General features: G+C 33.7%; 2 protein-coding genes across 2 annotated transcripts; both read right to left on the reverse strand.

The window, feature by feature from the left end:
• Window positions 1-1,327: 1,327 nt before the first annotated feature.
• On the reverse strand, window positions 1,328-3,782 carry LOC124843865 (CA-responsive protein). The gene is made up of 6 exons (XM_047320706.2): window positions 3,267-3,782; window positions 2,418-2,470; window positions 2,162-2,249; window positions 1,970-2,068; window positions 1,678-1,802; window positions 1,328-1,586 (listed from the first exon to the last, which is right to left on the reverse strand). The coding sequence occupies exons 1-6, from the start codon at window positions 3,690-3,692 to the stop codon at window positions 1,550-1,552; spliced, it is 828 nt and encodes a 275-aa protein (XP_047176662.2). The 5' UTR covers window positions 3,693-3,782; the 3' UTR covers window positions 1,328-1,549.
• Window positions 3,783-5,285: 1,503 nt separating this feature from the next.
• LOC124843830 (beta-galactosidase 1-like) lies at window positions 5,286-11,337 on the reverse strand. Its single transcript, XM_047320655.2, has 19 exons — window positions 10,936-11,337; window positions 10,723-10,818; window positions 10,492-10,604; window positions 10,343-10,409; window positions 10,137-10,229; window positions 9,841-9,984; window positions 9,554-9,642; window positions 9,337-9,442; window positions 9,165-9,252; window positions 8,613-8,731; window positions 8,350-8,514; window positions 7,901-8,079; window positions 7,666-7,775; window positions 7,209-7,318; window positions 6,950-7,060; window positions 6,765-6,875; window positions 6,365-6,570; window positions 5,954-6,284; window positions 5,286-5,842 (listed from the first exon to the last, which is right to left on the reverse strand). The coding sequence occupies exons 1-19, from the start codon at window positions 11,104-11,106 to the stop codon at window positions 5,732-5,734; spliced, it is 2,520 nt and encodes an 839-aa protein (XP_047176611.2). The 5' UTR covers window positions 11,107-11,337; the 3' UTR covers window positions 5,286-5,731.
• Between the last annotated feature and the right edge of the window lie 1,233 nt (window positions 11,338-12,570).

A 12,570-nucleotide genomic window follows, 5' to 3' on the forward strand; every position in this document is an offset into this window, starting at 1 on the left:
TTTCTTCATGGACCTTCCTTTTCTCTTCCTGCACTTCTATAAAACTTATACACCTTAAACTATCTCATTAAAATTATAATAAAAATGTAAAAATTATTTCTGCACCTCCATTTTTTAATGTATATCATAGAAATATCTTTCACATTGCACAATTTAAGAGATTTTTACAATACATTAAAAAATTATGTTTCGAATTATGTAATTTGAAAAGTATTTCTAGATCTAAAAATATTTTTTGAATTTTTTTTAAATTACACATCCTAGAATGTATTTAAAAATATACTCTTCGGATTCGTGAATATGTAACTTTGCTTTCTATGATAATTTTTTTAATCCGGAAGTGTTTTATAATCCGGAACCATTGGCCATTCATAATGGAGACTCCCCATAGCATTGGCTGCCTCCATCACTAAATGTGTGAGGTGGATTTTATTAAAAAAAGGAATGGAACAAGCGGAATTTATTGAGGTTGGAGGAGTGGAGATAAAGTGCTGTGGAGGTGAAAATGATGAACATGAAAGAGGTGTAGAATTTTTTATTTTTTTTATTATAATTTTAATGAGGGTAATTTAGAGTTTATGGATATTAGAGGGATGCAGGAAGAAAAAAAGGGAGATGTAGGAAGAAACAACATAGCATTTGATAAATGTATTGTTTTGGTTTTAGTAGTTTATCTCTAAAAAATGTTTAGTAGCTGGGTTTTAAAGTTTTATAATTAAAAAAAATTGTGTTAGAAAAGATATAAACTCAACAAATACTTGTATATGCAAAATTTTATAATTTTTTATGTTTCATCCCTATTGATAAAGATTGACCTATTATATATTTTTAAAAATTTATTAAAATATGAAGTATTTGACTATTTTTCTATTATTATTCAATGCGTGTTGTTATAAGTAATATCTAAAATAAGCATCACTCAATTATATATTTGTAATTCTTTAAATTTGTTAAAATCTAACATGATTAAGACGATAAATAATTATAAATTTGTATTGTAATGGTTAGATAGTTAAAACTTACAGTCTATATAAATTTTTTGGTATAGTCTGAATATTTTGTAGTGTAATTTGATCCTTTCAGAAATCAATCTGAGTTTATAAGATATATTATTATAATTACACCCTTAGTTATAAAATCACTCATTGTGTCGTAATTAGTATAACTTGTAGAATATGTACTTTGTTCCGGTTATAAATCAATTCACCAGTTGATGAGATGAATATATTATGTTAAGTTTATCTTTACCATCTATAATCCAAATACATATTTGTTTTAACACTGTTGTTTATCTTAACACACTAGGTGATGGTGTAAGTTTCAACCATTCTTTAATTGTTTCTTATATCTCATTAATTTCAATATAACTGGTTTCCATTCATAAATTCCTAAAACAAACTAAAAGTTGTATCATCTATTTTCCATTAACAACCAAAAATGCCACAGGCAAATAACCAAAAAGAACATTCCTGTGACAATACACTACTACAGGTATTGGATGTACATACTAACTAACTCAGCAGGTTATAGTTAGCCAAACTAATAGTTATCAGCTGGAGCATACTCTTGATTTCCCATTTTTTTGCCTGTGCAAACCAAGAAAACTGGTTATTGGTGACTTGAAGTCAAACCTTCCAAGAAAAAATGCAAGGGAGAAAGGAGCAAAATGAAACTAACCAAAACGAATCTTTCTTCTCCTGTGCTAATAATTCTTCAAAAGAAATGTCAGAAAAATCATCATCTCTGTTCTCTCCAAGTCCACTTGCCTTTTCCTTTTCCATGCAAGCTCCAAGTTCAAGCATCTTCATACAAAGGTTTAAGTAGTTAGCATATCACAACACATGAAATTTTTCATCCAACAACCGTGTGAACAAGTAATGTTTCAGTGTAACTATAGAAATTTTTGCTATAAATACAAAGAGAAGATGTTCATCAATCCTCGTATAAAGGCCTCAAGTAAAGAAAAAACCTTTTGGTATGCTGGTGAGAGTTTAAGCTGTTGTTGAAGTGAGTTATAAACAAAGGCATCCTCTTCTAAACGTTTTTGCTCTAATTCCAGCTTGTATATCTGAAATATTAAAAGTTAGATTGTCAAATGTGTCTGCAAGTTTAGCTTGATGACATGAAAGTTTCCTTAACAACATACTATGATCTAACCAACCTGTTGATGAAGGCGGTCAAAAGAAGATCTGTCTGCCTTGCATAGCAAAGCCTTCGTTATAACAAACTTACGTTGAATCACATCAGCTCTGTTAAAATAAGAGGATTTGAATGAATCAGAACAATACAGCATAAAAAGCTTTGGTGTTAGACCCAGAATAAGAAAATAGAGAAAAGAAACTAAAACCTTTACTTCTAATTTTAAACAAGCAAAAACATGGGAAAAGATCTTTCCTCTATAATAAATTTTTACATACTTGTGTTGTAGTTCATTTCTAGCATCAACCAGACTATTAGCAAAATGTACAACCTGCATTACATAGGATAACAATTAAACTTTTAAGGTATTCACATAACAATAAATTTGACACTTGTATGTATGAATAAGAATGGCACTGAACAATAATAGGTTGAAATTCGTAAGTATCATAAAAAAGAAAAGACCATTCATGATCCTTAAAACAAAGCAACCTCTGAATGTGAAATACAAAATGGAAATTATCAAAGCAAGTGCACTTTGCTGCAACATAAGAGTTTAGCCTTAAGAAAACTCTTTTCACATCCACAAAATCTTTTGGCAAAGTCGTGTTGTAGAGATAGACAGTATTATCGTACATACACTGAATGGATGTTATCTATTCAATTGCACTACGTTTATAGTAAGCTTGTTTCCCAACAGATTTTTGTATATTTCCAAAAACAGCTCATCCAAAACCACCCAGATGTGTTCAAACTCTGGAATTACATTAACTAGTTCCATTCAAATTATTTCAAAACTACCAACATATTAATGCATGATTTCATCAATCTATAGAAATTACCCCCCTCAATAACACATAAATACCACTCCCAGATGTAAAATGCAAACCCTCATTTCCATTTTTATAGACTACAAGACATTATGCAGTTCAGGAGGAAGAAGTAAACAAAATTAACAAATTCAGACATAAACAAAAAACACTAAGCTGTTGGCTAAGGTTATAAGGTTACCAGCAACCCCTTTATTTAAAGACAACAGATTTCTATCAATTAAAAAAATGTAAGAAATTGAAGAAAAACAAAACGTATACGAACTAAACAAAAGATGAAAATTTAGACAGAAAAACCTGCGGCAGTGTCAGTTTCTTTAAGTGGTTGCATTTGACGAGTTCATCGTACTGCTGTTTGATCTTCCTCTGCATAAAGCTGCTGGAAGACGTGAACGGGTAGTAGGACGCGGATTCAAGTCGGAGCCCCGAGTCCGAATTCGAATCGGGATTCTCTTCAACTTGGGTTTGGGAATCGGTTCTCTTCTTCTTAGGCTTCTTTTTCTTCTTCTTGGGGGCATGTTGGGGTGGCAACAAGGTTGGAACTTGAGCAGTGTGGTGTGGCTTTTTGGAGAAACGTTTGAAGAGAGAGAAAGAGAGAAAGAGAAAGGAAGAGAGGGACGCGAAGAAGAGGAAGAAAAGAATAGGATCGTGCATTTGTATTTGTGGGTGGCACTCAACAGAGAATGAGAATGGAGAATACGAATACGAAGGTGGAGGCTCCATGAAAATGCAGAGAGAGAGAGAGAGAAGAGTGAGAAAACAAAGTGTATGAAAAAAGAGATAATATTCTGTTTACTGTTCTGTTCTTGTTGTTGCCTCTGTTTCTGCCTATTTCAATCTTCTCTTTACTCTTCTCTTTGAAAAACTCTTCTCTCTTCCTTTTTTGGTGAAATTCCTTTTTATACTTTGTTTAACATATTTTAATTCAGTTACATTTAAATAAATGATATGTTGTTTGAGTTTAATAGATCTACTTTGCACTAAATTTTAAGTGATTATTATGCATAATCATGTCTAATTAATTGAAATCCAAGACTGTAATTTACTCTTAAAAGAGACAGTGATTTGCATAGAAATTAGAAGCAAAAGAAAATCAGAAAACTGTCAGAAATTATGTTGTGTTTATAAAGAAATAAAAGCAAATTTAGATAAGATTATAATATATTTTGGAAGACTTTCTTCTAGGCAATAGCATTTCTGTCGTTGATATTTTTCTGGGTAATAGTTATTTGGTGTTTTGTATAAATTACCTGATAAAACAGTCATGCACTGAAGTTCTTTTAAGTAGAAAAGTACATCCAAAACTGATATTATAAAGCATTGCTAATAATATAATGGATGAAAAATCAAAGGTTGAAACTTCTTACTAAGAAAATGGCATTGTTCATAAATATTATAAATATAATTGTCCTGAAGTTAGGCATAGAATATTGGAATGTTAATTTTGAGTTTGCAGATTTTGTTTGTGACGCAGGTGGCAACTTAAGATTGGAAACAAGACAGAGCATCTTGACTATAGGAATTATTTAAGGAAACAAGATGTTGAATATAATTATTTATTACTGATTTAATTTCTTATTTAATTTCGGTATACTTAGTCAACAATTATGCATATTAGTCAGTTATCATAATTATTTTCTCCTCTCATTTAGTGATTGTAAGTGTTACAATGTGTTACTATAAAAGCACCTAAATCAATTTATGATAGAATTTTCTAATCTAATTAGAAACTTTGAATTCAAAATTTAAATGTATAATCATGTTATGAATTAAAAACTTAATTTTGTAAAAAAAAAAAAAAACTTTAGTTGACTTGAATTCAAATAACATGGTCCCCCAAAGAAAAAAAAAGTCCGTGTTCCATGCGTGCATTTGTAACAGAACAGAATCATTCAATAGAAAGCAACAATATTTCAAACTTCTCCTTTGCCACTTTGCATTCAATAATAAGTTCAGATAAGCACATTAGACATTTGACAATCAATAATAAGTTCAGATAACATGAGTTTGATTAATTTAACAGATACATTTATATATATTAGTGTCACTTTTATATATATTAATATAAATAATGTTTTATCAACATTAATAGTTCATTCATATTTTGAGATATGAACTCAAAAAGATTAATACCACTCTCTATCCAATATTATAAATTAATGAATCTTTCACCTTTATATAATACTCTATTTTCTTTTTTCTATCCGATGAAATTATTCCCAAATGTATGATTTCCCTTGATAGAATCAATATGGTCTCATGAGGCCCATCAGAACTCAGAACAAGGATAAGAAACCAAAAGCCACACAAGACAAGTAACGAGGAAATCAAAATGACTGAATTTGATGTGTTTAGAAAGTTTCTTACAGGAAAAAGAAACTAAACGGATGCAGATTACAGAGGACAAATAATATTACAGGAAGCAAGAGGCTTCCACACTAAAAGTCTAAAACACTAGCACATGGAATCAATCAGTTTCGTGTCATCGTGTAGAAAGAAAATCTTCACCTTTCACCTCTGTATAACATACAAGTATATATACACATGTCCATAATCATCTCAGCAATATTTGCAGGCTTTCAACCACATGGTGTGTTGTGTTTTCTGCAACTTCACCTTGGTAAAGCCAAATTAATAATGCTTGTTGTGATCACAATTCAGAAGTGTAGACTTTGGTTGACCCAAAAAACCTGTATAGAATAGTGGGAAAAAATCAATCTGAAGAGTTTAATCTTGATCCTTTTATATGAGGTTAAAAATGATCAGGAACAAATAGCTTCCACTGAGAGTTTCTTCATGACATTTGGACATGGATCTCCTCCAAAATTTTCAGGAGACACCGTTACTGCACACCAGTTTTGTCCAACACAATTCTGCAACAACACAGTTATCCTTTAAATGAACCAACCAAGTAACAATAACACCAAGATCATAAATGGATTATTTGACTAACATTCCAAAAGAGAGAAAGCAGAAGGCAATACCCTTTGAAATGCATCATAAGACTTGTGAGCATGACAGCTTCCTTCATGGAAGTTTCCACAAGAACCCAGTGGAGTACCAAAGCTGGCAAATTTGATGGATGAGATTTTCTGTCCAGGGCTACATGATAAATGAACTTTTGGTCTCACAGGTGGTTTGCCAGCAACTTGCATCTGATAGCTTATAAGGTTAGGCTGCCACTCATAAATATCAGCACACACACTATCTATATCCCTTCTAACCAAAAAGATTCCATTGGGATCTCCACCTAGCTCTTCAAACACAACCAATAAATTTCCTGTGGGCTTTAGCCATGACTGAGGAACATGATACCTGCAATTACCCACCAGTGATTAGTTTGTCATCAGCATTACACAGAACTTGAGAGCATGTTATATATATTTCTCACTGACCATCTTTGAGAGGCCTCGCCACAGTTGCTTCTGCATTTATTCTCATTGTAAGTTCCAGCATAGTCACAATAATCACAGGTACCAGAAGCCTTATAAGCAGGCCAATAGCGGCCAAGATTCTGTCCATTTAACCACACTTGACCCTTTCCCATGCTCCCCATGTCTAAAGCCAATGGTGCAGTGCCAGCCGGTGCATCGAAAGTTGTCTGTAACAATATTCAAAAAGATTGTTCCTTAAAGACCAGCCTCCCAACAAGTTTGTTGAAATTTTGTTGATATACTCTAAAATATTCTTATAGAATCATAGATATGATAGTAGTGTAATGAGATGTTTTCAAGATATTCTAATAAGTGCAAGTGCAGCCCAAAGGTTACAGATGTCTCGTCATATATTACTCACTTTGTACCAAGTCAAAGGCTGACTTCTAGAAAATAAAGATCCCTCAATCCACTCCACTGAGGAACTTCCACTGAGAGAATGGAGACTCAAGGTTTCACCTTTAAGACCAACCTAAACAATATACACAGTTACATCAACTTCAAGCAAAATCAAGATAAAAGTGTGGTGACTGTTTGAGAAAGAACCTTGTAAGACCATTTCTGCCAAGACAAGTCCCTTCTCCCTTCATTGAGACCACTTAATGATATTGGGCCAAGAACACCGGCATTCCATGTTTCAAAATGAGGTCCAACATTCTGCATGTCAAATATAGTCATGATCATAATCCACAGTTGATGATACTGAAAAATCTGCTTAGTGTGACTTGCAAGGGTGCATCTGACAATATCTATTTTGTGTGTGTGTGTGTGAGAGAGAGAGAGAGAGAGAGAGAGGAGAGCGAACCGGGAGTCCAACTGCAACACTTAGAAGAGAGATCTTGTTAACACCGGCTCTGAGCTTCACTCCTTGACTAAATGTCAGTTTAGGGAATTCTAAGCTTCCATATGAAGTTCCTGATCAAAAGGAAAATAGGGTCAATACTGGACAACTATTAACTTCCAATGTAAAATGGTGTAATTAAACTGTTCTGAAAAAGAAAGGTCCTAAGAGAACTAGATCTATGCCTCTTCATTCCAAGCACGGGGTAAATTACTCAACGAAACCAAGATTCTAGCACTGTTTCCATGCAATGTTCTAATTTATTGAACCCTCAAAAGCATACAGTAACTATTTTTAAAGAGTTGCCACTTTTTCCTCTTGGAAGATACTTAGAAAAGATAAGGCAGATAGCTGAAACAATTCTTGTTTGTGTGAATTAAGTAATGCTGAAATTTTTAGGCCATCACATTATGCTCCTCACCTGATAGTTGACCATTTATAAAAACATGCAAAGCATGGCCAGCAGAAAACACAGTAAGAATAGGATCCTTTCCGTTTGTCAGAAACCCTTCTCTGGAATCAAGCACAACACTAGAAAAACAGAAGCAAGGCAAGAATAAGATGCGGAAAAACAAAATAGATAATAAGATTTATCAATTGTGCTCTAACCAAAGATTAAGAAAAATTGAAGCAGAATGCAGACTTGTATCACTCACTCTGTAGAGTACCACAAGTAGTCAGATAAATCTCTTGTTGTATTTAACTGCTCTAACAGGCCAGTCATGGTGAAGGAACTATCCTCAGTAGTAGTAGTTTCTTCATTGAACGATAGCCAAGAGAGTCCGCCATGATTAGGAACACCAGTCATCTTCATCTGGGCACTCTGAGAACCAACCTGTACAAATATTTTTGAATTTTTATTTTGGCTGAAATTTACCACTTAAAAATTTAGAAAAATCTCATTTTTTTTCTTTTCCTTTCACATATGTTAGTTTTCTGAAAACTAAAAAGCATATTTTCAGGTAAAACAATAACAGAATACAAAAGGTTACTAAATCCTCTCAGCTACATGTGCTTGGCCAAAATCTTATGTACCCCAATCTTCATTGCAAATTGCAGATATCATAGTTAATCTACTGAAGTAAATATTTTTCCTTTTTCTCACCCTTGCAGTGTTATAAATAGTGTGCTTGCAGTCAGGAAGAATGCTTATAGACCAAGGAGGCAAGTTGTAATGCATACTTCCAAAGGCAACTGTTGCATAAGATTTTGGGTTATAGTTTGCAAGGAATGCAGCACAAGCTCCTGTCTTTGCTTTAAACACATGAGCCTGGACATTAAGGATGAAATATAGAAATTCAGTCATGCTATAAAGCATTTTATACAGGATTGATAACTCTCTTCTCACATCGCAGAATCAAGCTATACCTCTTGATAGTTTCCAATATTTGTTACAGTAGGATCTCCTGATACTAAGGCTGGTTCACACATTTTTATTGCTCTGTGTAAATCCTTCAGATGACCCCACTTTGGTTGCCTGAGCAATCCTGCACAGGGGAAAACACAAAAATGAGAATAAACATATACTGTCAAATATTTGAAGCTCTTCAAGTACAGTACATCTCTAAGGAAAAGGACCAACCCACAGATGTAGTACAGGCTCAACTGTCAATTACATGTATCAGATTTTCATTTTCATAGCAACACATTAACAAGAACCAATACAATAAATTGTACCAATCACATTCATTATTCACAGGACTAACAATACAGACAATTGCTTTGGATATTTGGATAACATTAAAGGAACAGCAGCCATGTTCTAATTTGTTATGCCTCACAAAATTAAGGAACAAAGGAGGTTTCTAAATTATATTTTGATATTTATTCCCTGTAGGTCCTACATAAAAAGCGGAAAAAATATATTATAATATCAGTACTTATTGGTCATATCAGGTATTTTGAATCCTCTGCGCTTACCATATTCATCAAGTGGTGCATCATAATCATAGCTTGTTGCAATAAAGGGACCACCAGCAGTTCGACCGAAGTTTGTTCCCCCATGATACTGAAAGGAACAAAATAAAAGCACTTAGATGAACATTTAAAAGGGGTGAGCAAACACATCAGAATCAATAAATAATGAAGTTACCATGTAATAGTTTACAAATGATCCTCCTTTCTGTAGAAACCTTGCAACTGAAAATGCTAAGTCTTCAGCAGGTCGATGAGGAACTGGACCTCCAAACTCTGTAAACCTGCAAGCATAAAAGAGGAATAGAGGGATTGAATAATCATGCAATGTATCTAGCTAGAATGTTTCTTATTCTCATGGAAACTAAAAAAATTAGAAACAAGGCACCAAATACCAGCCAGTCCAAGCTTCTGTCCACATCTTTGGCTTGTAAGCCTTATTTGGAGAGAAATAATCACAGTAGAAGCCATTGCAAGTGTTAATCTGGGAAACATTTTTATTTGAGATTAGAAGTTGAATACTTGGAGGCATAAAGGAAAACACCAAGAACAGAAAAATTGAAGTTTCAAATATGACCCTGTCTAGTATTCCCTCCCAGGAAAGAGAGTTATGGACAGTAGAGAAACGAGTCTACACAAGATAAAAACATTTTCTCACAAAATACATTTCAGCTAAACTTACAAGAGGATCAGGAGTATCATCCTGCTTGCACATGATCCATGGAACCCCAGTACCAAGTCCCATGGCCATCTCTGCTGCCCAATTAGTATAAGATTTACCCGCAGCACCAATTTCATACTCTACAGGTCCATATTCATTTTCAATCTGTACAAAGATAACAGTCTTAGTACACATTTCCACTCTAGTCAAGGAATGAAAAACTAATCACTAAATAAAATATAACATATAACATATACAATACAATTTAAAGCAAGGGATTCGATAGAGTAGATCACTACCAGCATATTTTTTTCTACCTGTGACATAATTATAGGACCTCCCTGAAACTCGTATAACCTCTCCGCTTTCATCAAATCAACAATCTTCGTGGTAAATTTTTGCATTTGATTCTTTAGTATAGCAGCGCCAAAAACAAAAAGTAATTAGAAGGTACTCACAGTGAAAAAGAAAAAATTGAGAAGATTTACCAATTCTTAAGGATGAAGGAAGGTTCTAATCTAACCTTAAAAGGTTCATTGTCTGTTCTGAAGCTGATTCCTGGAATGTACTTTAGCCAAACAGGGAAACCCCTGAAAACCAATCAAAAGAAACCTGTTAAGACATTTCTAATTTGAGAGGCACCAAAGTTTCTGCAACGAACACGTTCACTACCCAAAGTTCCACTCAGCACAGACATAAGGACCAATCCTGAGATGAACATAAAGGCCCGCTTGCTGCACCAGCTTTATGAACTTCACCAGGTCATAGTTCCCCTCAAAATAATACTGCAGCAATCAAGAAAGCAACAGCATTGATTATTCCATAATTCACATACTAACCGTTTAGTATCCAAGCAATGCAAGAAAGAAAAACTAGAAGCCACTATTTAGTACTTTGAGTTACCTTGCCAGGTGAAGGCTCGTGCCCATTCCAGAAAACATAAGTCTGAATCACATCCAACCCTCCCTCCTTGGCCCTCTGAATAAGATCTGGCCACATCTGAAAACAAAGGAACCCCACAAGTTAAAAACGCAAAAAGGGAGAAACTTTAAGCCACCCATTTGAGGAAAAGAAGAAAATATGAGGACCCTGAAGCACATTTGAGAGTAACAATACCTCAGGGGTGCTCCTTGGGTAATGAATGGATCCAGAAATGAGGATCCTTCTCTGGCCATTAATGGTGATAGCCTTTGAGTCATACGACACTGAGGCCTCAGCAGAACCAATGAGAGAACAAACAAGAAGCAGCACCACGCTCCACATTACGAGCTTGAAGCACATCACCATGATTCACCTTGATGCTACTGGTTATTCTATTCTAAGCCCACAGAGGGAAGTAACTAGGAAGTGGCTTTGGTGGCTTTGGTTCCCTTCCTTTCTCTCTCTCTCTCCCTTATTATTGTTATTCCTCACTTTCCTTTTTGAAAAATGATGATCAGAATAAAATAATTAAAATAACTGAGGCTGCAACTTTGCATAAAATATTAGTTACATTACAATCTTCTCTGTGACTTTAATTTGAAGATGTTTTTTGGTACGAAATGGAGGTTCTGCTTTTAAAGGGTTGAGTTGAGCAGTGAACTGGTTGGATTTGGAGAGAGAGTGGGACCCACTTGAGTGAGCTTTGGGACCCACCACTCGTCCTTACGCACACCTGACTCGGACCTAAGCTTGAACCAATCCCTTTTTTTTTGTTCTACCTTTTATTTTTTCTTGCCTTTTCCGCCCCCTTAATAATAATAATAATCTCTGTAATTTATTCGATGTAGTGGAATATTTATCGAAGATATGGGAATTGAAATTAAAGGCGTGTTTGGGGTAGTAAGAAGCAAGTTGCCCCAAAACCAGATTTTAGTTACCACTTTCTTTTTTGCGACAAGGTGAAAGATTCCCCAGCCAATCCCATTCTGGTCGGTTCATATTTTCTGTCGTATGTTTTTTGTTCTACTTGCTTCTTTCCCACGCGCCTCCGATTCTCGTGACGCCACTACTTTATTTTAATTTAATTTAGACAAAATTTATATATGTCTTTCTATATCACTGTGTTTTAATGAGATTTTATATAAAAAATCAGCGTTAATTTTTAATGCCGACCTTCCTCGTGAATTTTTTGGGATTGTATTTTAATGTCAACTATACAAAATTATTTATTTAAAAATATTATTTTTCTCCAAATTACAATTATCTATTTTGATATGTCTTTAGTTTTCCCTTTTATCCAATTGTTCTTTCATGTTTCTCCCCGAAATGCTAGTGATTTTTGTTTCCAAGGATTATTAATTAGTTATTTTAATCGTTTAATAACAACTATTTTTTAAAATAAGTAAATATAATTGAAATGTAATCATCACAAACAAATATTGAGGTAGACATACTTTTTAATAATGGGGTTAGATGAGCTTAAAATTATTTACAAACTTTTTAATTATTACTTTTTTAACGGCACTTGCTAATTATTTCTCCGCCCTCTTATGTTCACCGCACTAATAATTTGCACGTGTTAGGTTTGTTTTCTTTATCTTAGGTTAATAAATGTACTTTTATTTTGTTTTTATTTTCAAATTAGTTTTTTTTTTTCAAAAAACATTGGAAATGAAGAACAAAAATAACACAAAATTCACTATATGTGTGTAATTTATAACTCAATATATAAATTTTCCCAAAAGAAATTTGGCTAAGTTTTGTTTGAATCTGAAGTATCTTTATCTTATTCGATAGTTTTACATAGTTTAGAAATTAAAATAAAATATA

Source organism: Vigna umbellata, chromosome 6 (genome assembly GCF_029865625.1).
Source record: "Vigna umbellata cultivar VRB3 chromosome 6, Vumbellata_1.0, whole genome shotgun sequence".
NCBI lineage: Eukaryota > Viridiplantae > Streptophyta > Magnoliopsida > Fabales > Fabaceae > Vigna > Vigna umbellata.